This window comes from Syngnathoides biaculeatus, chromosome 6 (genome assembly GCF_019802595.1).
Source record: "Syngnathoides biaculeatus isolate LvHL_M chromosome 6, ASM1980259v1, whole genome shotgun sequence".
Lineage (NCBI taxonomy): Eukaryota > Metazoa > Chordata > Actinopteri > Syngnathiformes > Syngnathidae > Syngnathoides > Syngnathoides biaculeatus.
In genome coordinates this window covers 19,749,695-19,777,490 of record NC_084645.1, presented here as the reverse complement: position 1 = coordinate 19,777,490, position 27,796 = coordinate 19,749,695, and the positions used below count along the sequence as shown (strand labels likewise).

Below are 27,796 nucleotides of genomic sequence, written 5' to 3'. Positions count from 1 at the left end.
CCGGTGTCGGCGCTCCATCAGCCTTTTTTTGTGTCCCCAGACGTAGGTGACAAAGAACTTTGGTCGTTCTTGGATGGTTCGGTTCCTTCCCAGCACTGACCACGCCTCTGCTCCGACTGCAGCTTCTCTCTCTCTCTCTCTCTCCTCTCTCCTCTCTCTCTCTCTTTTTCTCTCTTTCTCTCTTTCTCTCCCTCCCTCCTTCCGCGCTCTCCCTCGGCTGTCGTTCGCTTATCGGAAGTAGCGAGCGAAGCGGAAGCCAGTCGCTCCCCCACATGCACTTGCGCGAACAAGACGAAGACGCCCTCGTTCCTCCTCCCTCGTCGTTTCGTCGCGTCTCGGCGGTCGGCACCTGTTCTCGCTCGTCGTCTTTGCCTTCATGCGAGTGTGCGCGGACGTGCTCTCATTGTTACATTAGACGGCTTTTTAAAAAAAAAAAAAAAAAAATTTTTTTTATTTCCATCAAACAAGATCATGACTTCGACGTCGTATAACCTGGATTATCTACCGCTGACTGATAGTCGTTTACTGGCAGCGGGCGATACCATGTAAGTAACGGCAGCACTTGGTCAATGCTGCTTTTTTTTTTCTCTCTCTCTCCTCTCCATCTTTGTGAATTGTGTTTGGAGGCGACGATGAAACGTTTGGGTTTGTAGCTCGTAGCATATTAGCTCCAACTGGAGAAGCTAACGGTTGCGGCCGGCTAATCTCACGTCGACAATACGGGAGGAATTCAAATTGCTCGTTGAAATAACCGCGAGACGCATCGGGTTAAAACAAACTCGACGGTGCTCATATTTGAAGTCAAAAGGAAAGTAAAAGATATAAAATGGACTGTGTGTGTGCGTGTGTGCGTGCTCGCAGCTAGCTTAGCAATGTTAGCGAGAGCGCGACAAAAGTCACTCCTCTGACATGTGCTTGTCGCTTCTTTCCATTGTTGTGGGGGGGGGGGTTAAAAAAAACAACAAATGTGGCGTTTTAAGCGAGCGAAAGAGTTGAAGTTTCTGCAAAAGTCAAGTTTTCGACGGCAAACTGCACAATCCGCTCGTCAACACTTGAAAGGGGAAATGTAGTCCAGCTTTTGCGCAAGTTGCCTCACGTTAACGGCTTTTATGTGGGTCTTTTCATTTGTTCTGGTTTTGTTTTTTGTGTGCCTACCCCAGGCAGTTAGCTAACGTTGGGGCGGCTTACCTAACCACGGAACCAACACACCACGTGCTTTTCTTCCCTTATTATTGAGCCTCTAATGGAGGTCTTGTGACTGGGTCGGGTCCATGTCAACAACAACAACCTCGGGACGACCATTTGCACATTACACACAAAATAAGGCTTGTCTCTTAACGTTTTGGTTTAAAAAGGGGGTCACTGGTCGATTGCAAACAGAAATTAGGCTCAGGCCATGTATTTCTGACTAGGTGACTGTGAACGAGCTTGAAAGGGACCCGTCGTCACTAACAAAGTTTCTTCCCCGTTAATTGACCCCTCAAAGCCCCCCCCCCCCAAAAAAAATACCAAAAAAAACCATTTGCTTAGTTACGAAATACAGTGGAGCCCAGTCTATCTCAGGAATTGCAAAATAAACCAAAAACAAAGATATACAATTCGTGGCACCACCGTTGATGGATTGCGCTTTAGCAGTGAACACTATTATACCTGGAAAATACTTAAATGTCATTTTTGATACACGGATAGGAACATTTTCACAAGTATTAATTGGCCCTCCAGAAATATTTGCGAATTGAGTGTTCATTGTTTATCGTAATCAGAACTGATTGGTGAAATCTTTCCAAAATTAATACGTTGAAGTCAATCCCTTGATTCTTAGTTTATTTTGTGTTGATGCCTATCCCTGCTATCTTCAGGCGAGAGGCGGGGTCCACCCTGAACTGGTCGCCAGCCATTCGCAGGGCACATAAACAAACAATCATTTGCGCCCACATTCACACCTTTGGCCAATTGAGAGCCTTCAATCCACCTAGCTCGTATGTTTTTGGGATGTGGGAGGAAAATGGAGTACGTACTTGAAGAAAACCTACGCAGGCATGCCGAAAACATGCAACGTCCACACGGGTAAGGCCAGGACTGTGAGGTCCTCCGGGGTGCTACATTGAAGTGTGTGTGTGTGTGTGTGTCTTCCCCCCCCCCCCCCAAACTGTGTGATTTGGACTAGACTTGAACCCACTTGACATTTGATTTCTCTGTCCGATTGTTGACAATCGGATCGTTATTCTCAGGGCGACAACGTGTGACTGAGCGAGACGTCACAGTCATCGTTTTTCATTTTTCTGGATATTCGTGCTGAATGGCGAAAACGCAGTCTTGTTCCAGGAACTTTTTTGACTGCTGTTTTGTTGGGGTTTACAATCGTCCACATAATTTTTTTTTTTTCAAATCAGCTCCGGTCTCACACAATTGCCAATGTATTTATGAACTCAATCAATCTTTTAAGTAATTTCTGCTAAACAAGTGTAAAGCTAGCAAAGATGGCGGGTCTTGACTTTCACGATGATGTTAGGGCAGACTCTGATCTTGTTTTCACTTGTAAATACAAATAAATTCATATTTATGGTCCAAAATAAGGTGGAGGCGACTTTATGTAGGAAAAGCATAATATTGTAAATGTTGCACAGGCTTTGACATTTAGACTGTGTTCTAAGCAGAGCAGGGAGAAAAAAAAAATCACATTTGGTAAACACCACAACACACGACAGCTGCTCAGGATAAACTTTTAGAAACATCCAAGAACGGTGTCTTTGCCGGGTTGGATTGGAAGAGAGTACAGCTGCTTAAGTTTGGCCCGATTATCGGTATGTGTGTCGAATCTACTTTGCTGCTTACAAAGTGACTACACGTCATGTAATAGCAACAACAATTTAGCAAATAACCCTGTGAGTTAACCCACATGTGAGGCCGGCGACCTCGAGGAGACAAAAATAATCCATATGCAAAGAGTAATAGAAAAAAAATAAATGACTAATTACGCAAGTGATGGGATACTTGATTCTGCAAATGTTTTAGGGAGTAGCCGCTATACCCTACGCGCTATTTTTATTTTTAACGACACAATTTCCCTTCAAATTTCGATTGAATTCTCGTGACTTTAGATTCCACACTATTTAAGACTTTCTGATATTGAGGATACTCACGCAAAAATTAATCTTACTCCCTGCTGTCACCGCCGTGGGATGGCGAGATACTGATTTGTGCAAGACTCGCAAACAAAAGACGATGTGGGGTGGCGTTACATAAGAACGGAAGCGCGCACGCTTCGCTCGCCAGAATTCTGCGGTTGTTTAAAAATAAATAAACAAATAATGACGGCGTGTCCAAATGTTAAAAAAGTTGTCCGTTTGAATGAGGGCACATCGCTGCAGTGGGTGAGTCGGACTTGGAAACCTGGCCCTCTCCTCTTCTCCTCTCTGGATTGATGCGTTTGTGGAGCAGCTAGCTCGTGTGTGCTGCACGCCGACTATATTTAGTGCCTGCTATTCATTTGGTGGCCTAGTTGTCGTCGGCACGGCGTTCTGTCTTCCGTCCAACGTTCCCTCGCAACAGAAATAAGTCCAGGAAGCTGTTAAGTGAAGGTGTAATTGCCCCTCTTTCTTTCTTTTTTTTTTTTTTTTTTTTGTCTGCTCCGAGACGTACGTACAAATTGATAGTTTAAGCGCCGCCTCGCCCCGGCTTTACTTTCGCATCATCATCTCCGACCTCCGGGGACCGCGGGTGCCATTACGGAGTTAATGGCGCAGGCGTCGTCGTCCTCAGATGCTGCCCGGCCTGTTAGCATATGGGCCAATGAAAGAGTTGATTGAACGCGTCTGTTCACACACGGGGGACGAGCAACAATGAAACCAGACGGCGCTAAGATGAAGGGCAGTTATTGCTGGAATGCAAACTGAAAAGAAAATGGACCGCAGGGTTTTTCCACATTAATTAATGCACAACGTGGTACTCGTGCTGGAAGCTTCTCATAAAACGCTACGTGGATCATCAAGGAGGCGCTTTTTGGATGTTTTTCCCCTCCCTATAAATCGAATTTGGTTTTAGAACAACTCGTTATGTACTCGAGGTCATCGGTAGCAGCTGCCCCCCGCCCCGCATTTTCTTGCCCCCACCAGTGGCCTTCGTGTCCAGTAAAAGCGTACCAGCAGCGTCGATGCGGCTCGTCGCCACAGCCTCGGGCTAGCGAGCAAAATTTGCTTGCGCTGTAAGAGGCGAAAGCTACATTTGTCTGGAATGTTGCCCCCACGACGACAGCTTTACGATCAATATTTTAATTATGGCGACATCGCTGTAGTGTAATTGACGGCGTAAGATCCCGACGCACGGTTAAGTAAAGTGTGTGTCGGGGCATTCAAAGCGATTGGAACGAGCGATTCTTGGTTCCCGCTGTTTGGTCCATTAGACCCCTACCGAGACGCTAGTTCGCGCAGCACAGCGGTTGGTGGGTGTTGTTCAAGTTTTGACCGTCTCGGCGCTCCGCTTAATGTTGGTCACTTGGCAGGACGAGTCCTGACCTGACTTGAGTTCCCTTGTTTGCTTTAGGCCAGGCTGCAACAAATAATTGACAAGTAATTGATGATCAAATGAAAGGCGTTTCATAATCGATTCATCATTTAGAGAATTTGTTGAACTTGGAATTGTTTATCCCGGATCACCGACAGCGCATCTTGACAAATGGGATTGCATATCGTTATCGTGGCGTCGCCTCCCGTGTTTGCAATTAACATTTCTTCACGCCGTCTAAGTTTGCCAAAGCTTTGGAGCATGACTCGACAGAACGTTGTTTGTTTGTTTGTTTGTTGGTTCCGTTGAAAGGTGACACGTTTTCTGGTCACGCCCACCAGACATTGTTTGATTTGACAAGATAAAGGCGGGCGATTGTAAAAGACGGGATACGACGTACGTCGATACGGATATGTCTGACTGAGATACTACAAGATTCGATGGCAGGTGTGTGTCATATAAAGGGTTCTCATGCAAGTATGGAATTTCATCAATTTCCAGGTCTTAAAAGTATGGACAGTGGAAAGTTTTGTGTGGAAGAATATTGTTATAACGGCTCCATTTTTTTCTTGAATACACACAAACATCGATCGGTCCTGGTTTATTCTAAGGCTCTTTGAAGAACAGCTACATTTGTGTCACGGTCTTCTCAATTCTGATTGGCTCAAAAAATATTCCTTTGCTGTACATTATCTGTATACCTTCAAATGTCTCAAGTAGTTTTTGTCCAAAATCCAAGTCCACAATAAGTATGCAGTATGAGGTTGGTGCAGTGAGCAAAGAGTAAGAGGAGTCCGGTTGACGTTCAATGTAAAATATAAAAAAAACAATAAAATTACATTGTATGTAGATCACGGGCTGTTTTTATAAAACACAAAAAGCAAAATGCTATTGATGAGCTAACAAAAATGATCAAACTTGCAAGAGCCACAAAAAAAATATGCGTTTATCCTATAAACTGAAAACGTGTAACAATATTTGAACATTGTTCTACTTTTGTAGTTCCCGTAAGTGCGTATCTCATCGTGTGCACCACGCTGCCCCTTAGAGGTCAGGAAGGAGCCTGCGGCAAGGTTCATGCAAGCGGGGCCGGCACAATGATATCGTTTCGGATCAAGTGTGCAGGATCAGTATTGTATCGGGGGTTAAAAAAAAAACCAAAAACTGGCCTTTACCTTCAGTTAGTTCAGATTGACGTGCAAATTGTAGAAATGATGTGGAGGACTTTCTGGTAACGTTGATTCCGAGCAGCAGGCGGACCGGCGTGCTATTAGTGGCCTCGCGGAGGTGTCGGTGGCGTGCTTGCCCGGTCAGAGCTCAGCGGCCGGACAGACACATGGTCTCGATAAATCACCTGCTTTTACGGCCGATGCGGCGGGAAGCGCGCGACCGTGGAGGCGGGTCAGCTGCCGGAGGGCATCGGCGCTTTTTGGCCCGTCAGCAAAACGCTTCAATTGCCGCTGTGGTTGATTTTCCTGCACAAAAAGCGCGGCCATGGCCATCGTTTTCTCGGCCTTGCCGTTTCGTGCTCTCAGGCGATGACATGCATTTGCCTTTGCTGACATTTTTTGCCCAACATGTGGTTTGAACTGTAACAAGATAATGGCCCCCACGTCCTGAACATTTTGCTCCTTCGGCGATGGCGCCGTCATCGGTTGTTCAGCGTAAAATCACATGATTTGGATGGATATTCTGGGGAGGGGGCAGTCGGCACTCGCCAATCCCAGCGGTGGGCAGATCTCATTTTTGCCTGGGCCACGTGGATGCTATGCGTCGATCTTCCCGTTGTTTTCGGAATCCAAATAGTGTTGCTGGCCCGCGCCGCGTCAGCCGCTGACGTCGTTTTGACTCTTTAAGTGCTGACAATGCATTGGTGGCACAACTTTGTCGATTCTGGAAGAGTTTGAAAGGTTGACGAGCTGGCCACGAGGTTTCCGTTGCAATTCCTGCTTTGATTGAAAGCCCACTTTGTTTATTTCAAAATATAATCCTCCTTTTCGAAAACATGATGGATGGTTGCTCTTGACTCACTAACTTATTCAATGCCTGAACTTTCAGTTTAGTTGCTCGGCCTGCTTCAGTTGTTCCTTGCAGCCTCACAATTTTTTTTCTTTTTAATTGCACAGTTGAAGACAAAAACGCACGTATATGCATGTATTTAGTTCAGATACCAAAAGTTCACAAAGAAAAGAAAATATTTTAATTGATTCCCGCCCCCACTTGCCCATTTCCCCCCCTTTGAATGATGTCAGATGAGGCTTAGCCTAACCTGCCTCCACTGAGTGCACATCACAGGCACGGAGCCACAAATGGGAGTGTTTGTTTGATCAGATTTCAAATTACTGGCCCTTAATGACTTCGTTTTTCTGTCCTCGTATTGCACAGGTGTCAAAGTGGTGGCCCGGTGCCCAAATTCAGCCCACTGCATTATTTTACATGGCCCAGGAAAATATCAAATAGTCTATTTCAAAACCATTATTGCAAGCTTTTTGTTTGTTACGAGCCTCTTTTTTTTTTTTTTGAATACATCATAACGCTTGTCGAGTTTTTACTAGCTTCTGATTCCCAGAGTCGTTATCGATAAATGTGTGTATGTGGAAGATGATGATGAGGCGATCACACATCCACGTGAGGCCACAGCCATAACGCACCACAAAGAGCAACCCTTAACTACGATGTGTCGTATTGATTGGACTGAGCCAACCTCAAATACCAAAAGACATTTTTAGCAGGCCGCGCACACGAATGCAATTACCAACTAGTATTTCCGTTGAGTACGATGTCTTTTATTTGTTTTTGTTTTTCTTCTAGTATTTTTAGGTAAGGGTTGCTGTGCGATGTCATAATTAGCCACCCTTTGTTCCATCAGTTTGAATTGGTTTCCGCTTTAAAAACGTGTTTGGTGTGAAATAGCTGTTATGGAGGCTTCTCTCACTATGAACTGTGCGTTCCGACAAATAAAGATGTGAACCGTATATCAATTGAGTGAGTGCTTAAACCGGTGCTTGAGTGTTAGCTCTGTCATGGTACACACTCCAAAAACGACACGGATGTTTGCGTTTTCGAGCAAAAGACTCGCATTGGAGAGGATTTCTTCAAAGCCCTTCTATTTTCGGTGACACCATTTTCTTAACAGCAAAATGGCGGCAGAACGCTAAAGCGCTGAAATTGTGGCACACCCCGACGTTAGCCTCCCGTGTATTCCGAAGCGTCCCCCTGAGTCGGCCCATTGTGCTCGTAGCCGAGCGGTGAATGGTGTTCGGCAGCGTGGGGAACAATACGCGATTGTTCCCCCGCTGAGCCGGCGGAGCCACGGGTTACTCCCTGTACCATCCCCAGTGAGCCTGAGGAGGAGGAGGAGGAGGAGGAGGAAATGCGGCGCAAAGTGTCACGAACAAGTCAGTCGTGGAGCTTTGAAAGCTTTGCGGTGCCTGCTTAGTCTGTCGGGGACGTTGGGAGGCCGCGCAGTTCCAGAGTCATTTGGCTATGTCGACAGCGCTGTGGGAATCAAAGCTTCCGTAGTCGAGCGTGGATTCGGATTTCAGGGAGGAGAGCGGGCGGAAGTGCTATTTGTTAGCATGTCGTTCAAATCCCTCAAGGAGTTTGGTGTTTCGGCGGAACGTCTGGGCTCCATTTGTAAGAGATGGATGGCTCGCGTCCAGAGGTCTGTGTGCAAAAGGGCCGTTTTCTTTGAAGATCGGAAACACGGTCTTCAACACGCTGTGCTGTCTTTTTCTTCATCCTTTCTCTGCGCCAAGTACAATATATTGATCTGAAAGCCAATAGATGGATTCATTTCTGGCTTTGAAATGCTATTGTTTTCTTTCCTTCACGGGGCAGTCAGTCAAAGTAGTTTGGATTGTCATGATGACTTTTTGTGAGGGGAAAATTGCCATAATTTAGTTGCATACTCGGCTAAGTGTCTTTGTTTAGATTCAGGGCACCCGATAATGACATGTCCATCGCATATTTGCTACTCTTTTAAAATACAACGTTTTCATCAGGTTTTTACCCCAAATTGGGTGGCGGATAGCAAAGCCAAAATTTCAAATGACGCACGGATTCAATGAAGTGAGTTGGGTCGTTTCAATAAGTTTCTGCCTCTTTCGTCCACCTCACGCGGCTCTGCTTATCCATGTGACGCAAAATGAACACGATGCACTTAAGCTATGCTTGGTGTAAGAAAAGTTAGGGTGAGGCCTTAAACCGATGAATCGAGTAATTTGAAGCTTGAAGTCGCCTGATCGCTTGTGACGTATTTGGGCTCTCGTCTTCCAGTCGACCAATTTGCAGAACGCTTACGACTCGCTCATCTGTTACTGTCGATGAATTATGTAACGTTCTGCGGCGCGGCGAAATGTCAGGCCAGAAGAGCGACTTGAGTTTTCTGGGTCTGAAAGTACAAAAATAAGTTTGTTGTGGATGAGGAGAGCAGTTAGCCTTGCTAGCATCGTACCTGCATTAAAATGATGCTGAGCGACGAGGGCGTGGAAAAGTCAAGCGCCATCTTTGTTGCCAAGATGTAATCATCCATAATGCACAGACAGCAACGTTCTACTCTGGAAAACTTTATTCATCCGTCTGGCACTCATTACAAATACACTTAGCGCAATGGTGACTTATGTGTTGAATCATGAGTTTGGGCTATTTACATGTAAAAAGTGCTTCTACTTGCGAAGAATTCAGATCACGGAACAAATTAATTTTGTAAGTAGAGGTATCGCTGTATGACTATATGAAACCTTTCCGTCACATTTATAAAAAGGATTTGGGCCCCTGTGCATCATCGATTAATCAACTTTGATTCGACTTTCATGTTCTTTTAATGGACTACATACAAAAGCTCTTCACCTGTTTAGCAGTAGCTACGTGTCAGACGTGTAACGCGAGTGTTGGGCCGTGCCAACCAGCAAGCGCTCGTTTCTAGCACCGGCTCGGCGTAAGTTAGCTTAGCACGCCTTGTCGCATTCCTCCCGGTTCACGTCGTGAGCTCCACATGAAAAACCGGGAAGATGGATGACTGCGACATGGAAATGCTAATTTTTGATTTAATCCCTGCACTTTCTTCATTCTGAGCTGATTGATTTTGCGTGACCTCGCCACGAGTTGCATGTTTGGCAAGATATAAACTTCAAACACAGATTTGGGATCATTCGGGAGTCCTGCAAGAAGAAAAAAACTTAAAAAAAACTTAAAAAAAACAAAAACAACTGCGATTTCGATCAGAAAATAAGTATCCATAAGCTGTACCCTAAAGTGTATCCTAGTTGAAATGCTACCATTCAGCCTTTCATTCAATTCCATGCACATTTCCTCCAATTCTTGTGAGGCCTCGTCAAGCTCTTGTCTTTCTGCGATGAATGATTTATGTCTCCCGCGCATTTATTGTAAACACATTTGGCGTGGGGCTTCACAGTCGTCAGATGGTGGCTCCCTCCCGCCGGCTCTCTTTTAAGCTGCTACCATTTGGAAAGGGCATCGGCAGAAAACGTGCCTCTTTCCACTCCACCGATTCGATCAATAGTGAACATGGAACATTAAGCCGATAACCCTCAGTGATTGTACTGGATGTGACAGTTGTCTGGAAAGCGGACAAATATTTACTTTGTTGAGCGACTGGATTTCTCACATTTCGCAAGCAATCTCAATTTGTTTGTTTGTTTTTTTTTTTTTTCTTTCTTTTTTTCTCCTCCTCCTCCACTCAGCAACGGCATGAAGATGAACGGGTCGTCGGAACACTTGGATCAGCCGGACCCGGACTCCATCAAGATGTTTGTGGGACAGATTCCTCGTTCCTGGTCGGAAACGGAACTCAAGGAGCTTTTTGAGCCTTTCGGGGCTGTACATCAGATCAACATCCTTCGCGATCGCACCCAGAACCCCCCTCAGAGCAAAGGTAGGATCCACGTGTTGGTGCTAACCTTTGCCGTTGTCTTGAATTTGCGCTTAAGCGTGAACTCGTTCGCCGCCCATCAGCCAGAGTCGCGTTTCCGGCAAAAGCAACCCCCCGCCCCCCTCGGGCAATACGCAACATTGCCCGTCTGCTTTTGCGGCACAGCCGTGTTTGTGCTTCCGCATGACGGCATTGAGTAGTCTTAAAACCCATTTCCATAAGCCGCATTAGAGGAAGATTTCCTTTTTCCTCAACTGTGATGGTTTTAAAAGCTGTATCGCATAAAAAGCAAGGTTATTCGTTGCGTCCGTGTTTGTCTCTTCGGGTATGCAATATGAAAGAAAAACATTTCAACCAAGTGGTGCAGTTCTTTAGTATGATTAGAAATGGTTAAGTGTTGACACTTCGATGTGCTCGCATTTCTATTGTCAGAAGAATCTCCATCTTGTTTGTACATCCACCGGGCGGTGACGGCGATTGAAGGGTTGCCAAAAAGCACTACAGCGATTCCTTGAGTAATGATCGCCACCAAATGTACTGAGATATCAAGTCAGTTGTCTCCATCGAAGCAAATTGACACGTCATTACACCGTTCCGGCCCCACCAAACGCTTTCATGTGGGTAGTAGCACTGCTTGTACTGGATGGAGTATTCTCCATGTACGCTTTGGGGCGTGGCCTCGTGAGTGACATCATTAGCGGGAAGTTAGATCATGTGTGTGAGTTGCGCCCTTCAGCAAGTCTTGTCGTTTTGTATTTGTATATCTGTGTTTGTGTGCACCTCCTGTTATATGAATTTCTCAGTTGATCTGCTAATTCGGTGTTAACAGTTGATTAGCGACCGCTGTCGTGCAGCCCCTCGTCCTCCTCCAGTGAGGACAATCCGGCAAAGTGTTGCTTGCTCATCTTTACGGAGGCGAGGATGAGTGACTCAGACCATCCGTGTCAGGGAAAGTGGGGGTGCACATACGTCGTGAGTGTCAGGTGATCAATATCAATAGAAATGTTGGATTGAAAATGATTTTGACCAAAAGCAAGGCATTCTGCGGGAGGCTGCGACAGACTCGGTAGGGCTCATCTCTTTTCTCTCTTCGCCGGATGGCCGTCAAAGTCAATTGAGTACGTAGAAGCCACGACGAGACCGGAGGGCTACCTTCGGTCTCGACGCGGCTCGGCAAATTTGGTGGGATCGTCCAACTCGCTCACTCGCAGATTAGGGACATGCGCAGTTTCAGAGCTTCTTTAAAAAAACAACGAAAGAAACTGAAAGAAAAAGGAGTGCCACAGCACAAGAAATTGTTGTCGAGGGAGGGAACCTCACGTAACTAGTTGCTAGTGGATGGGATCCTTTGACGAGTTGGTCGAAGTGTGCACGGTTATCGTCCTGACAACGAAAGAAACTGAAAGAAAAAGGAGTGCCACAGCACAAGAAATTGTTGTCGAGGGAGGGAACCTCACGTAACTAGTTGCTAGTGGATGGGATCCTTTGACGAGTTGGTCAAAGTGTGCACGGTTATCGTCCAACAACGAAAGAAACTGAAAGAAAAAGGAGTGCCACAGCACAAGAAATTGTTGTCGAGGGAGGGAACCTCACGTAACTAGTTGCTAGTGGATGGGATCCTTTGACGAGTTGGTCGAAGTGTGCACGGTTATCGTCCTGACAACGAAAGAAACTGAAAGAAAAAGGAGTGCCACAGCACAAGAAATTGTTGTCGAGGGAGGGAACCTCACGTAACTAGTGCTAGTGGATGGGATCCTTTGACGAGTTGGTCAAAGTGTGCACGGTTATCGTCCAACGACGAAAGAACTGAAAGAAAAAGGAGTGCCACAGCACAAAAATTGTTGTCGAGGGAGGGAACCTCACGTAACTATTGCTAGTGGATGGGATCCTTTGACGAGTTGGTCAAAGTGTGCACGGTTATCGTCAACGACGAAAGACTGAAAGAAAAAGGAGTGCCACAGCACAAGAAATTGTTGTCGAGGGAGGGAACCTCACGTACTAGTTGCTAGTGGATGGGATCCTTTGACGAGTTGGTCAAAGTGTGCACGGTTATCGTCCAACGACGAAAGAAACTGAAAGAAAAAGGAGTGCCACAGCACAAGAAATTGTTGTCGAGGGAGGGAAGCTCACGTAACTAGTTGCTAGTGGATGGGATCCTTTGACGAGTTGGTCGAAGTGTGCACGGTTATCGTCCTGACAACGAAAGAAACTGAAAGAAAAAGGAGTGCCACAGCACAAGAAATTGTTGTCGAGGGAGGGAACCTCACGTAACTAGTTGCTAGTGGATGGGATCCTTTGACGAGTTGGTCGAAGTGTGCACGGTTATCGTCCAACGACGAAAGAAACTGAAAGAAAAAGGAGTGCCACAGCACAAGAAATTGTTGTCGAGGGAGGGAACCTCACGTAACTAGTTGCTAGTGGATGGGATCCTTTGACGAGTTGGTCAAAGTGTGCACGGTTATCGTCCAACGACGAAAGAAACTGAAAGAAAAAGGAGTGCCACAGCACAAGAAATTGTTGTCGAGGGAGGGAACCTCACGTAACTAGTTGCTAGTGGATGGGATCCTTTGACGAGTTGGTCAAAGTGTGCACGGTTATCGTCCAACGACGAAAGAAACTGAAAGAAAAAGGAGTGCCACAGCACAAGAAATTGTTGTCGAGGGAGGGAAGCTCACGTAACTAGTTGCTAGTGGATGGGATCCTTTGACGAGTTGGTCGAAGTGTGCACGGTTATCGTCCTGACAACGAAAGAAACTGAAAGAAAAAGGAGTGGCACAGCACAAGAAATTGTTGTCGAGGGAGGGAACCTCACGTAACTAGTTGCTAGTGGATGGGATCCTTTGACGAGTTGGTCGAAGTGTGCACGGTTATCGTCCTGACAAAGTCTGGCAAGGTGATCTATTTATTGTAAAGGTAGAGTAGCAGCAAGGATTGTTCAAAACTACGCTTTATTATAGTAACGCGCTGCAAACACCCTGCCGGGGGGGGGGGGGGGATTACTTCAGGATAAAATCCAAACGCATTATACATGGACATCTGCGCTTTGGCTTTCAAATAAATAGCGTTAACATGCTGAAAGCGTTTGCACCATCTTGTTGATCGTCCCAAGAATACGCCCGTGAAGGTTCATTCGGATCTCAACTTGCCTTTCAACAATTTCTTTCAAATCTGCATATATGACTGCAATTATACTTAATTTGATTTCATTGAACTGGATTACTAACAACCTTTTGTTGGTCTCAAAACAATTCGTCATCAATTGGCTGTTTTTTATTGCGCTAGAACGGCGCCAACTACTGGAGATCTTTTCTCTGTCCTTATTTTGAATAGAAAAAAATAACAACAATGAACGGCCAGTTGACTAAAAAGTGCAATATTTAATATGTACTCCTTAAAAAGATCTTATACCCCGTGACATTGTTTGAAACGTTAGGGTCAGTTCGACGCGTCGACTTTGAGAACCGTTCAGAGTTTTGTTGGGTATTTTTAAACGAGGTGAGTCAGCCAGATGATTGGCTAATGAAACAAAAAGATTGAGGAGATATGTTTAGGAATACGACTATCGCTCTAATTTTCAAATTTTCCAACCTTTGTGGAGCAAAGGTACCTATTTTACAACTGGTAAATAAATATCCTGGCACACCAACAAACAAAATGTAGATTCACAGTACTGATAAAAGTAATAAATATGTAATATGTCATTGTTCGGTTTGTCACTGTGCCTGACTGCATAAATGGAGGAAATCAGATACATTATCCTTTGTAACTGATGACATTTTTGAGCGGTTCTGTAAAATGTGATGATTTCCCACGGTACACCTGAAAGTCAGGTTGGAAATCGCTGCCACAAGTAATATCGCACGGAGACATTTTCACATATGGTGACAAAAGCAAGCGTTTTTGCAATTGGTCCACGGGAAACCAAATTCCAACCTTCGGCCCAATTTGTCCCGCATGTACTGCGGACCCCTGGTACTTCTATACATTAAGGAACAGTTATTTTATTTGACGATATCGATGGTTTGGACATGTTCAGAGGCGAGAGAGTGAGTATATTGGAAGAAGGATGCTGAGGGTGGAGCTGTCAAGGAAGAGAGAGCGAGAGGAAGACCAAAGAGAAGGTTTATGGATGTGGTGAGGGAAGACATGAGGGCAGTTGGGGTGTTAAGAGAGGAAGATGCAGGAGATAGGCTAAGATGGCAAAAGATGACACGCTGTGGCGACCCCTAACGGGACAAGCCGAAAGGAAAAGAAGAAGAAGATTTTATTTGACGATTAAAAAAAAAAAAAAAAGGGTACACAAGTGGTCTGTACACGCCGTTGCCTGGTGGAATTGTTGATGTGGAGACGGCGAAGTGGTGGGTGGCCCGCTTTCTGCTGGGCTGCAAAGTGCTGCTGGAAGCATTCTGTCTACGTTAAGTAACTGCAGGTGGACAAAGTCAAGACAGCGTGCGGGGCGGCGCCACATCACCAACGTTGTTTGCACTCGGTGGACGCTGGAGTGACTCTGACGACCCGGAGGCCCGCCCGAGCCCGAACCCTGAGTGGTTGTGGAGCACAGCCCAGTTTAGATGTGCTCTCTCCATGTCCGAATTGTGACCGCTGACTTGACGGTTTCTGGCTCTGCAGTCGTTGTGGCGTGTCCTGAATGGCTCGCACGATTCAGGCCAGAACAGGCGACGCAATTTATGTGATTATCTCCCAAGTGGTTGTTCACGCCTGGCGTCGCAGTGCGTCTCAAGGGACCACTTGTGATCCTGTTTGACTCTCCAGGAAAATAAACGCGCTTTAGTTCCATTTAGAAAAAAGAAAAAGAAATCTTTAACAAAGTGATTTTCTTACTGCTAAACCAAGTTGAGAAGCTAATAAGGTGGATCGTTCTGGATTGACCAATGCGTGACGACGAGGCTGTCATTGCCGTCAAAGCAAATGGCAGCAATCGCGCAGTCAAATCTGTGCATGTGTTTGTGTAAAGGCCACTTTATACCCGCAAGGTTGCGTGTTCAACGCCCGCATGGCACCTTACGCGCCGAAAAAAAAGGAGCTCATCTCTCGCGATTGTTCCGTTTTAGTCACATGCTGTGATGACGTACTCACTGTTCCTCCCGGCTCCAAGTACCACCTACACAGCCGCCTACTTGATTGATTTTACGGCATAATTAATAGACTTTACATCGATTTGATCAGCCTGATTGGCTCAGCCGATAATTGGCATTTTCTGCCGATCGGCTTCAATCTCCTAATTCGCCGATCATCGATCGGCTCCAAGAAAGACATTTACTCCGCGTCACAGTCGTGCACAGTATGTAAAAATCCAAAAGCTAGTTTATTTTTATATAGTAGTACCTATACATTTGTTGTTTTTTGTAAAGATCTGATGGCCAATAGTTATATTAAAATAAAAAAAAAAATGGTGCAATGGGAAACACGAAGTGGCCAAGAGATGGCATATAATGTGCGGATCGGACTAAAAGACAAATTGCTCTTCAGACGACTGCATTAAAATCTTTTTTTCCGATACCACCGCATTCCGTGTTTTACGATCATTTGGCTTTATCTTGTAAACTCACATGCGACATGACTACGCTGGTTACCGTGGTGATGATTACACAAGTGGATTGCCCAACTGTATTATAAGAAGAAAATGTGAGGGGAGGGGAGGGAGGGGGGGGACTTACTCCAGTGCTGAGGACAGGAAAGGACTTTGTGTCAGGCTTACTTGGGATGTGTTTACTTAATTTTACCACGACAGAGCTCGTAAGCCGTCAAAATGTTACGTAGCCTAGCAAAAGCTCATGTTGTTTGGAAACATTGTCATTTTGTTGGACACACGATATTGACCAGAGTGGCGAATTCCAACCTTTTTGGAGCCAAGGCGCATACTTGACGGGTGAAAAATCTCACGGCACACCGACAAACAAAATGAACAAGCTGTTGCTTCTTCTTGTGATGGAACTCCCTGATTGGCGATCTGCCCCCAAAAGCCAAACAATTAAACGTATCATCTGGTCATTTAAGGGCGTTTGTTCAGGCAGACACGCTTCCACTGTCACCGTCACCGTTGCTGTTGCTTTGTTGCTCGTTCCGGAAGGAAACGTAAAAAACGGCTACTGGAAATGACCAAAAGTGCTGAGAACACCCCACCCTGTGGCGTAGCAACTCCTCTGACCTGGAGAGGAACTGCAGCACATTTCCAAAAGTGTGCTGCTGGGTTTCGCTCAAATATGAAGGCAAAATGTGTGTGGGAGAGCAGGAGTGACGTCAGCGTGCTTGCCACATGCGCAAAGTTCAACTAATCTTAAAGGGCATTGATTCCCCACCCCACCCATACACAATGGTGGTCACAGTGTAGCAGTTCAAAGCCCCCCCCCCCCCCTTTTTTTTTTTTTTTTTTTAAATGCCCCTCCCCAACCCTCCCGACTTCCTGTCTTCCTCCTCTCCGTTGTATGTGGCGCTTCAGCTGTGATGGCCTATTGACATGTTAATGTCTTCTAATCTGGCCCAATCGCAGCTGCGTGTGTGATCTGAATATCCTGCCATCTCTGCACACCCCCAGCCCCCACGACCGAGCCCCGCCGCCCGCCACTGCTTCTCGACGACGTGCTCTGGTCTGAGAAGTGGGGACGACTCGATGCTATCAGGCTAATGTTTATTTGCAGATAATTAGTTGTGCTTTTGTGTGATTAGTTGTTGAAACCGTGTCTCGTTTTCAGTCGTTCCCTTTTCTGTTTCCAATTTTTCTTTTTAAAGTTGCCAAACACGGGTCATAAAATAATCATCTGAAACAGTCACTAAAACTCAACGAGCACCCGACGAGCCGTGGCTGTTTGACGGTGCAAATGCGTCTCTGCATCTGCCCCCCCCATGGCTGCCCGAGAGCTTCCAGCAATAGCATAATATACACTATGTAGGTCAGAGACGCTGCAGTGCTCCACTTCCCCATCCCAGTGAAACTGACGGGCTGGAACGCCACCGGCGGTCTACTGGGACGGAAGGATGGGAGCCCCTCCACTCCACCCCCACCACTTTACTTTTTTCCTCTGTTTTTCCTTCACAATGGCTGTTTGCTTTGAGATTGGATCGAAGATGCCGCTCCGCACTACGCGCTGAGGGCTATCTTGACCGGTGGGCTTCCACTGTCGGCCCACTCGCCTGGTCGCCCCTCCGGTCAGGTCGCACAGCAGCCTCCAACCGTCCCAACAAGTGAGCTCTACGTGTTGCTCACATGTGACGTGCACCGAAATGGCTTTCATCCCTTTTGGGTTGCAAAGGGGGGTGAAACATTTCCCGTAAATGTCCCGTTGCATTCTGGTCAATTGGAATTGGAAGTTAAGATGGGGCATCTTGAAAATGTTCCAAAACAGGAAACTTTTCCTGGAAATGAACTGCCACTTGACGATGATTTCAATAGGTCAAAATACTGATTGGTAAGGAGCCGCCCTATCCCGGTTTGATGCTCACCAAGCATACCACCGCCCACACGATCCATTTCAGCAGTTTTCTGATCTGCTTCATTTCCAACGTCGGCACCACTTTTGGTGGATATGTTCACAAGGGATACTTTACATCGTTGCTGCACCTGATTTTAGCCGGTTTTGAACCTTTATTCACCATGTGCTACGATGCAACGTATGTATCATATTAACCATCCACAATTGCCCCCCCCCCAAAAAAAAAAGTACCGGCATTGACTAATTACGAGTGACCTTTTATTGCTCAGTGTTTTTTTTTTCTGTCTCAGAAGTATTTTGTTAATTTACTGTCGCCATACTTGAACGGCTCCACCTGCTTCAGACAAATTACTGTTTTGTTCCTGTGTTTTTGAAATATTTGACAAATATGATTCTGATGTGACTATCCCAGAGAGCGAGAGAGGTTGAAATATGAGATACTTACAAAGAAAGACTGTACACAGAGTTTAACGCTAGTGTGGCGCTGACAGGGCCGGTTTAAAAAAAAAAAAAAAAAAAAAAAACGGCGGTAAAAATCACAGAGCACTAACATGGCCAGTAAAAGTTACTTCCTCGGCACATATATTCCACCGGTCTCACTCTTACCTTTTCGGATCGAGTGCCCCCTTCGCCGCCGTTGGGGGGGGGGGGGGGATGCGCAAAAATCGCAGGGTTGAAACTGTGTGAAAAAAGTCACGGCTTGTAGGCCGCAAATTACGGTATTTGCAGTCCTGCCTGTTCAGTTGTGCTTTAACATTGTTTCCTCCCCCCGACCCCCCTTCTTTCCCATCTCTGTCTGTCTCTCTTTCTATGCAGGTTGCTGTTTTGTAACTTTTTATACAAGAAAAGCTGCACTGGATGCCCAGAATGCCCTCCACAACATAAAGACCTTAAGTGGGGTGAGCGAGTACACAGAGGCGGTCACGTTACGCCGCGCCGACCCCAAAAATGGGAGCCTGACTTGGCTAAAAACTGGAATACGTTTGGCTGAAATTGGCTCGACCAAAATTGAAGGTCTTGTTCACCTTCAACTGGAACAAATTATTCATACCTTGCCGTCGTGAATCATTGATGGCCATTTTTATTTGGAGTCTCGAAAAGTAACCGCCTAGACCGGTCCAAATTTCACCTTGCCTCCTCTCCATTCCAAGTGACTACTTTGCCAGTTGAGTTCATCAATAGCAGACAACAGCGCACGTCAATTAAAATCAATAGCTCGGTCCGCTGGGGCGAACAAGCGGCGCTGTTGTTTAGGTTGCGTATAAATATCAAAGCGGGGCTGACAAATGATCCGGATCGCCACAGCGAGTGCGATCCGTCAGGCAGACGTTTCAAATAGTGTGGCGTAACGGCTTCGCTGGCACCGGCTGCAGGTGCCTCACTTTGGATGGCGCTGACCGTATGGAAGGAAAAAAAGGAGCTTGAGCCCATTCCAGATTTTTCTCTCTCTCTCTCGTCGGCCAGCGGCCATGCCGAGCGGGCCATCTGTCTGCTTCTCTTTAGCGCTTGTCACAAACCAAACACACCTCCGCTTTTTTTTCCATACGTAACGTACGAGCCGCTTGTATTCCTCCTTTGGTGCCACATGGCAGGTAAAATGCGCAAAAAAAAAAATTGATTGGGATGAAGTCGTGCGAGGACAAAAAAAAAAAAAGCTGCGGTGAAGAAATGTCAGATCCTTGAGCGCTTGTTCTGCAGACACCCCGCCCGCCCACTCGCATTATGAAGAGTGAAATGTTCCGAGATTATTATTGTGCGGCTGGGGCTCGACGCGGCCTGGCCTATTTATAATGTGCTGCGACGGCACACGCAGACATCTAATGAGATGCGTTATCCCCCCCTGCCCCCCACCCCGGAGAAAATCTGGCTGCGTGGAGGTGAATTTCTGGTCGGGATGCAGATGAACCGCGAGCAGTCGATGACAAAGCACAGAACTAGAACCTTCGCTATTAACTGAATCCCTCTTAAATGCTGCGGCGAGTGGTGGGGGGTTGGCGCAGGGAGACGCTCGGAGGAGTGCGAAGAGAGATGCGAGATAACGAGCCCGAGCGCCTTCGTGGTTTGTGGACGATTATGGCCGCTTCCATTTGGACCAATTAAATAAGCCCCCCCCCCCCATCTCTCCTCTTTCCTCCACAGATGCATCATCCTATCCAGATGAAACCCGCTGACAGTGAGAAAACGAGTGGTGAGTGTTTTTTTTTTTTTTTGGGGGGGGGGGCTGCAGGTTTGGTTTCATTTAGGTATTTATTTTTGACGAAGGCCGAATAAAAAGAAAAATCTAGTTCAGGTAATGGATGTGCTGGATCATTTCTATACGGTGACGAGTGCTCGCTGGATTAAAGGCTTGCGCGGGTGGGGGCACAAAAATGGATGATACATCATCATCTTCTGCCTGGAGGAGCAAACGGGGAAGAAAACAAAGCTCGCAAGTTGTACAGATTTGTTCTGCCCCTGAGAGTTGGAGGTTGAAAATGTGCCAGTGTGACAAGGCGACACTGGGAAGAAAAGGGGGCTGGTGGGGCGGGCGTGATTCAAAGGTGCAAGGTTTTTTTTTTTTTTTTTTTTTTTTTTTTTTTCTTTTCGTTGTGCCATAATCGTGAAAGTAGGAAAAAAAAAAAAAACCCGAAACTCTTGTTTGTGTCTCTCTGCAGCAGTAGAAGACAGAAAGCTCTTCATCGGAATGGTTTCAAAGAAATACGGCGAGAACGAGGTCAGGATGATGTTCTCGTCTTTCGGCCAGCTGGAGGAGTGCCGAATCCTGCGCGGACCGGACGGGCAGAGTAGAGGTAACTGGCCCCCAACCCCATTTTCATTTTTTTTTTTTTTTTTTGAAGTCGGTACATCTCCAATCAAACACTTTTCAATTGGCGCAACGCTCGTGGCGGGTTACATCGGGCCCCGTCGCCTTGGCGACTGCCGGCCGCCCGCCCGCCCGCCCGCCTACTTGGGGCGGGCTCGGCCGACAGACGCCTGCCTGGGCTTTTGGTACCCCTTCCGTCGCGCGCTCCCAAGGCCGGAATTAGCCCTTGATCACATCTCCAACGAGGCTTTCAAGCGGGCGTTGGTTGCTAAGCCACTAAAGGGGTGGATGTCGAACGGGCCCTTTAATACGTTTCCTTTTTGAAATACTTTGCAGCTCCTTATGACAATCGTAGGTGTGTATCTGTGTGCATTACGTGTGTGTGCGTATTAAATGTGTGTGTTTTCACCACACAGCGTCGGGTGGCCCTTTTTGAATCTTGTCAAGTCAGCGTGCTCATGTTACTGTTCTGTTGTCTTCTTTTCTCTGTGTGCTAACCAGTCAGGGTGGTTCTGTGTGCATTCTCTGTGACTGTAATGTGTTTTTTTGGGGGTTCATAACGAGTTGTCCAAACCTTTTTTTGTCTTGTTTTTGTTTCTTCTTGTCCCTCCCTCCCCCACACCCCCTCCCTCTCCTATTGTCCTCCCCCCCCCCCCCCTACAGGCTGTGCGTTTGTCACATTTGCTACCAGGGCAATGGCACAGAATGCAATCAAAACCATGCATCACTCTCAGACTATGGAGGTACTGTATCCCCCCCCCCCTCGGCACCTATTTCTCCCCTCCCCTCCCCTTTCTCACATACTCTGCCGCCCCCGTGTGTTGGAAAGACAGCAACAGACGATCCATAGCCATCCAGCTATATATATATATATATATCTCTCTCTATCTAAACATTGCACACGATTGCTGAATTCCCAGCAAGGTGAGAATTAATTTGGATTGACGTCTCGAGCCACACCATCCCAAGTTGAAAACGGGCTCAAGCGAGTCTCCGCTTCCACGTCCCAACATCGTTGCGAGAGTCTCAGAAGTGGAGCGGGAATAAATCAGACGTTGCAAACGGTCTCGTCCCACTCGATTGAAATTGGTCCTGTTTAGTAGTCGGAAGCCATTTTCCCCCCTCCAGTCCGGTCCCCCTGTACGGCTCTGGACTCGAAGACTTTGCAGCGCATGCCGTTGTGTCCTCCTGCATCTGTCTGTTTGTCAAGACTGTGTTATTTATTATTGTATTGCTCTTTCCCCGTCGACGTTTGCTGCCATTTGCTTGTCTTGATTTGAAATCGCTGTCTTCATTTGTCATGTGTGGACTCCATTTAAAAAGCTTCACTTGTGTTCAGCATCGTCCCGTGACCCGGCTCCGCTATTATGCATGGCACATGTCCTCTTTGTGTTAGCTTTCATGCGAATTCAGCGGCCATCAAGGAAAAGAAAAAACAAAAAATCAGGCATAGAAGATTGACCGCCCCCTCCCCTTTTTACCCTGATTTAATTTTCATTTGTTTTTGCACATTCCTCCTGGTTTCCCACGCTCGTTTTTGTGTGCTTCTGAAGCGGTTTCATGTCTGTCGCTTCAGGGCTGCTCCTCGCCTCTGGTGGTGAAGTTTGCCGACACTCAGCGGGATAAGGAGCAACGCCGCCTGCAGCAGCAGCTGGTGCAGCAGATCCAGCAGCTCAACAGCGCCTCCACCTGGGGGAACCTGGCCGGCTTGGGCAGCCTCACGCCTCAGTACCTGGCTGTAAGTGTCACCCTACGGCGCCGAAAGAAAGCCGCGGAATTGATGCGGTGAACCCGTTTATTGTGTGTGTGTGTGTGTGGGGGGGGGGGCATGTTCCAGACCCTCCTGCGATTGGTGAAGATGGATTCACCCGCCGTCCCTCATGAGAACATACTTTTAAAGTGACCAAAACACACATTCTCAAGTTCTTAAAAATCAGTGGCAGATTTTCCACACCTACTTGAAGTTTGCTTTAAAATGCTATTAGCATAGATATGGTCATTACTATGTAGCCAAAAATGAATTACACGTATATTCAAGCACACAATTGTTAATTTCTTCCAATGAATGTCCACAAACTTAATCTTAAGCAATGTCGAGTGCCGTGGATGGGGGAAAAAAGGAACTTAGCTTTTGACGCTATATTAGTTAGAAAGTGTCACACGGTTGCCCCTTTAACGCACGTAGCAGCAACGGCGCATGCAGCGCAGCGCAGGTATATCGTCGCTCTGCTGTGTGGGACTGGCCACTATCACTGTAGCGTACGTGGGGAATTTCTCTGCCCCTTGGTCTTAAATTACACGATAGTGAAGGCACACAACTAGATTTGAACTTACCTTGACACTGTAAAAACCCATGAAAATAATTGCTTTAAAATACACATTTGAAGAAATTCATTTAAATGCCTGAAATGGAGCAACACAAAAATTAGACATCAATGTATGGCACTCGTTTCATCTTCAACCAGCCAGCGTGCGACCGTAACACGAGCGGCCGATCTATTTGTGTTCCGCTTGCCCCTTCAAGTCGCCACCTGGCATAAAATAAGCCCCCCCCCCCCCCCCCGACCCCACATGAAATTGTTGGAACCTAACCGCACGTTTGTAATTCCATTCCTCCCATCAGCTGCTGCAGCAGGCCGCTTCCACCAGCAACCAGACCAGTTTCAACAGTATTCAGAGGTTAGGTGAGTATTCAGAGGTAGGCTTCGGTGCCGTAAAGAATCGAGCTTGGACCGCTTGCGGAGCCCCCGATGCCACGGCCGGCCATGTGCGCCCTTGACTCCGTACCGCATGACTCCAATCGTCTCGATCTTTTGTCAGCTTGTTTCTTTTCTGCATTTGTCGGCGCCGTCGGTTGAATTTCTTCACTCTTCCTTTCAGGAGTGAATCCCCTTCAGCTGCAGAATTTGGCCACATTAGCCGCCGCGGCCGCAGCGGCGCAAAGTTCTGGCAGCCCGACCTCCACTAGCGGCCTGTCAGCCGCCACCAGCGCCCTCGGAGCGCTGGCCAGTCCGGGTGAGTCGGGACTAGCGCGTGCACGGAACACCCGAAGGACCCGAGCCGCAACGTGATGTCTGCTTGCGCGGGACGGACAGAAGTGATCATTGATTATTCTGACAAGTCTGTAGAATTGATTGCCGATCGCAAAATTTGCTGATATGAGACCTACGTGGCAATATTAATAAAGAGAAAAATGTGTACAATATACTGAAAACATTATGGAGGAAACACTTTCAGGTTTTGTAAAAGACTCAGCTGTCTGTTGATGAATGTATTTTTTATTTTTTTACTAAATTTGGTAACATAAACTAGCTGCCCCGTGTTGACTCCACGCGTCGTGTTTTCCCTCTCACCAGCCGGCTCGACGGCGGGTTCCAGTGCCAGCGCGGCCATGAACACGTTGGCATCTCTGGGCACCCTGCAGGGTCTCACCGGGGCCTCTGTGGGCCTCAACAACCTCAACGCTCTCACCAGCGGCGTCGGCGGTAAGCATGTCCGAGCACGCAGAAGTCGGATCGTTGTACATCGTTGTGTTCAAAATATTTGGACGTATGATGAAGCATTTGTGGCTGTTGCTGCGCCCGTGGCTCCTTTGCCTCCTTCGCTGGTTCACGTTCTTCCCGTGGTGTTGCCGTTTGCCACGTTCTCACTCATGCTTGACTTTTGGCTTCAACCTTGTTTACGTAGCGTCGTCATCTGCGTCGGTTAAGGAAAGAGTAACGATCCAATTTTGACCGAGTAAGGAGTAGGGAAAAAAAAAAGTGTTTTTTTTTTTTTTTTTTTTTTCCCCCCCCAACTTGGACAACTTGAACTGCAAAATGAACTCGAACGCTATAGCCCGGTTACTTCCCAGCGCTGGCGTCTGCGGCGGCTTCACCGCGCGTCCTGTTTTTTGGGTCCTTCGGGTGCAGGTATGGGGGCCCTGAACGGAGGCCTGGGCTCGTCCATGGCCAACGGCTCGGCGGCCAGTTCCATGGACGCGCTGACCCAGGCCTACTCGGGGATGCAGCAGTACACGGCCTCGGCCCTGCCCTCCCTCTACCCCCAGCCTCTCCTGCAGCAGAGCATCCCCGGCCACCAGAAGGAAGGTGAGCGCGCCGCGGTGCCGAGATCCGCCGTTGTCCGTTTTTTTTGTTTCCCTTCCTCCCCCCAAGGCTCGAGCTGACGTGAGATCCTGACGTTTGTTTTTACCGCAATGGAGTAGGGCCAGAGGGTGCCAACTTGTTCATCTACCACCTGCCGCAGGAGTTCGGGGACCAGGACCTTCTGCAGATGTTCATGCCCTTTGGGAACGTGGTGTCTGCCAAAGTGTTCATCGACAAACAGACCAATCTGAGCAAGTGCTTTGGTAAGGGATACAGCGCCCCCCGCTGGCCGCGCACGCAACTGTCAGCAGCACGGAAATTGATTTCTTCTTGGATGCTAATGGGCGGTGGGGTTTCCCGCAGTCCTTTGAAAGATGACGACAAATGTTACAAAATGCAACGTCTTCCCAGTCGGTCAGACACCCCCCTGAATTTTTGTACCTGCTTGATTCCGTTATTTTACCCCCCGCCCCCACCCCCAGACATTTGTAATATTTTGGCCAAATTAAGAGTTTGACCCCGGTTTTATCGTTAGCCATGTTTGTTGGAGGCGAAATTATTGCGTCTCTTCCGATTTGGAAGGGATGAAAAGAGGGGTCGTCGTCGTTGTCCTGAGCCGCTGCCTCGGGTTCGAGATATTTTCTTTTAAACCCTCTGAACACACACACACAGATTTTGTTCCTCCAAAGTGAGATCTGACTGTTTTTTTTTTTTTTTTTTTTTTTTTTTTTAAGGGTTCGTCAGCTATGACAATCCCGTGTCGGCGCAAGCTGCCATCCAGGCCATGAACGGCTTCCAGATCGGAATGAAGCGGCTGAAGGTTCAGCTGAAGCGTTCCAAGAACGACAGCAAGCCCTACTGACTCCCCCGCGCCCCGCCCGTTCCCCCCGACCCTCCCTGTTTACCCCTCCTCCCCGGCTCTAATGCTAGCAATGCTAGGGTAAGTTCGCCCTCCGCCCAGTCACCGCAGCACAGACTCATGGGGGGCGGAGAAAGGAGCCCTGCGGCTTTCCTTTTTAAAACAAAACGTTTGCAATGCTAATTTTCACATCTACTGTATTTCATTCCTGCTGTTTTCGCTCGCCATTTGACTGAAATGTTTTATTGTACGATTATTTACGACTATCACTGGAGTTGGTGCTGTCGCTGAAGGAAGCTAGTGGTGGGGAGGGGGGGGGGGCGGGCGGGCATGCTTTTGTCATTGCGTTCAGCTCACGCTTAGACGGGTTGGCTAAGGATGACCCGGGTTAGGAGGACCAATCCACAAGCCGAGTCGCCGTCGTGCTTCTGGCGTCCGCATCACGGCTGGTTCTTACCGCTCCCGTTTCTATCTTTCTATTATTAACACCCTCCTGCAGTCATTCCAACGCCAAATCGATGATTTAGTGGCCAAGTACGTTGCATTGGGGGGGCGTCCATTTTGTCACTTCCTTCAGTCCTTGTATTTTATTTTATTTTATTTTTTTTATTTTTTTGTGTGTGCGCCCCCGCAGAGGCGGTCGGCATGGTGGGCGTGCGTCGTTTACCTGTTAGCGTTTGTCGCTTGTGTCGGGGTTCCCCTGAAAACAGGAGCTGCGGTTCCTCGCAACGCCTTTCTGGGACTCTTCCCGTCTCTCGGTTGCGACCCTCCGCCGGCCGCCGATCTGTAACGCTCGTCCTGAGCTAGGGGAGCAGCTAGAGAATTGGTGATTCCATCGATCCATTTAAGCAAGCGACTTTTCTGATTTACCGATGGATGTGAAAGAAGGGCTACCGGGTCGAACGTGGACGGGTTCTTCATAGGATGCCCGTTATTACAGTGATGGGTTCAGTTTCTATCCTTCAACAAATGTTGATGGTTTTCCAAAGTAAAAGCAGATGTTTGCAAATGTCTTAAGATATGTTTACGGACTGCTTTCATGGAGGCCTAACCCAATCTGTCGAAAATGTAAGTTAAAGGCTCGAAGCAATTTATTGATCAACGAATGAGATGGTTGTCAAAATATTGCGAGGCCGCCGCCGGTGTTGTCGGACGAATCGAAATTGGTCGCGCGCGGCCGTTTAGTTTGAGGGGGAATCCCGCTCCGTCTTGATTGCTGGTGCTGATGTTTGTGTTTTTGTGCCGTGGCCCTAACCCTTTCTCCTTTCTCCTTTGTCCTTTCTTTTCTCTCTGTCTGTCTGTCTGTATTCCTTTGTTTTAATTTTTTTATTTTTTAGAACTCCTCTCCCTGCCTGTCCTCTCATCATTAGCCTAGCATGTCTTCATGACGTTGAAAGGCGAGGCGCGCTCCCCGCCGTCCTCCTCCTCCCCATCTTCACCGCCGCCGCCATTGTTGTCTGTGATGTCTTTCTAAGCTCGCCTGACCAATCGTTGGCCCCCGCACCGCCCCGCCCCGCCCCGCCCACTCAGCACAACCTCGTTTCTTGTTTCTGCATGCGTGTTCATCATCGTTTTCTTTTGTACTGAAATGTGACGGATGGGAGAGAGGTCAAGCAAAATTAATGTGAAAACGTACCTACGTTCAACTTTTTGTTTCCATTGAATGTTTTTAAAAACCTGTGGGATTTCTTTCTTTTTTTTTTTTTTTTTTTAACCATTTCTTTTTAATACCTCTCTCGGTAAGGTTCAATACAGGGATCGGCACGCCGGCTGTGCTATTTGGTGCCATTAGCAATATGTTCAAGAAAACAAAAGGCTTGGAAACCACTTTTCTTTTTCTTTTCTTTATTTTTGTAGTTTTTCTCCTTGACCAGTAAAACTCCGTCTCGTCGCTCTTAACAAGCTGCGCATTAAGCGGGCAGTGTGAAGATGATTATTATTAGTATTTTCTTCTCCACGAAGTCTACTTAAAAAGTCGATTTTGTTTTTCATTTCCACGACTATTCAGTGTGTGTAGTATTTTGTTAACTACCGATGGCACAATAAAAGGTACATTGGCTCAGTTTGGAGAAATGACTACCTACACGAGTCAACTTTTTTAGAACTGATTCACAAATAGACAATCTGTGGTTGAAATGCACACTTAGATGACCTATATTTTATACCATTGAAATCTGTAGAGGTGTAACTAACAAAACCCAG

General features: G+C 47.2%; 1 protein-coding gene across 5 annotated transcripts; it reads left to right on the top strand.

Moving 5' to 3' along the window:
- The first annotated feature begins 197 nt into the window (after positions 1 to 197).
- LOC133501842 (CUGBP Elav-like family member 2) lies at positions 198 to 27,656 on the top strand. Of its 5 annotated transcripts, none has more exons than XM_061821919.1 (14): positions 198 to 545; positions 10,209 to 10,399; positions 18,664 to 18,746; positions 19,987 to 20,035; positions 20,502 to 20,636; positions 21,314 to 21,393; positions 22,227 to 22,388; positions 23,274 to 23,334; positions 23,531 to 23,665; positions 24,007 to 24,135; positions 24,562 to 24,738; positions 24,852 to 24,998; positions 25,470 to 25,675; positions 26,932 to 27,656. In XM_061821919.1, the coding sequence occupies exons 1-13, from the start codon at positions 472 to 474 to the stop codon at positions 25,595 to 25,597; spliced, it is 1,551 nt and encodes a 516-aa protein (XP_061677903.1). In that variant the 5' UTR covers positions 198 to 471; the 3' UTR covers positions 25,598 to 25,675; positions 26,932 to 27,656. The 5 variants fall into 5 exon arrangements, with proteins under 5 accessions (XP_061677903.1, XP_061677904.1, XP_061677901.1 ...); XM_061821920.1 differs by having other exon boundaries at positions 199 to 545; positions 24,855 to 24,998; XM_061821916.1 differs by lacking the exon at positions 198 to 545 and adding an exon at positions 1,761 to 2,067.
- The last annotated feature ends 140 nt before the right edge of the window (positions 27,657 to 27,796 follow it).

Excerpts from the sequence above, each read along its gene's own strand:
- LOC133501842 (XM_061821917.1), top strand. The coding sequence starts at position 1,982 with ATGTTTTTGGGATGTGGGAGGAAAATGGAGTACGTACTTGAAGAAAAC. Across the intron at positions 21,394-22,226 it reads ATCACTCTCAGACTATGGAG|GGCTGCTCCTCGCCTCTGGT; the intron begins GTACTGTATCCC and ends CTGTCGCTTCAG. Across the intron at positions 24,136-24,561 it reads TCTCACCAGCGGCGTCGGCG|GTATGGGGGCCCTGAACGGA; the intron begins GTAAGCATGTCC and ends CTTCGGGTGCAG.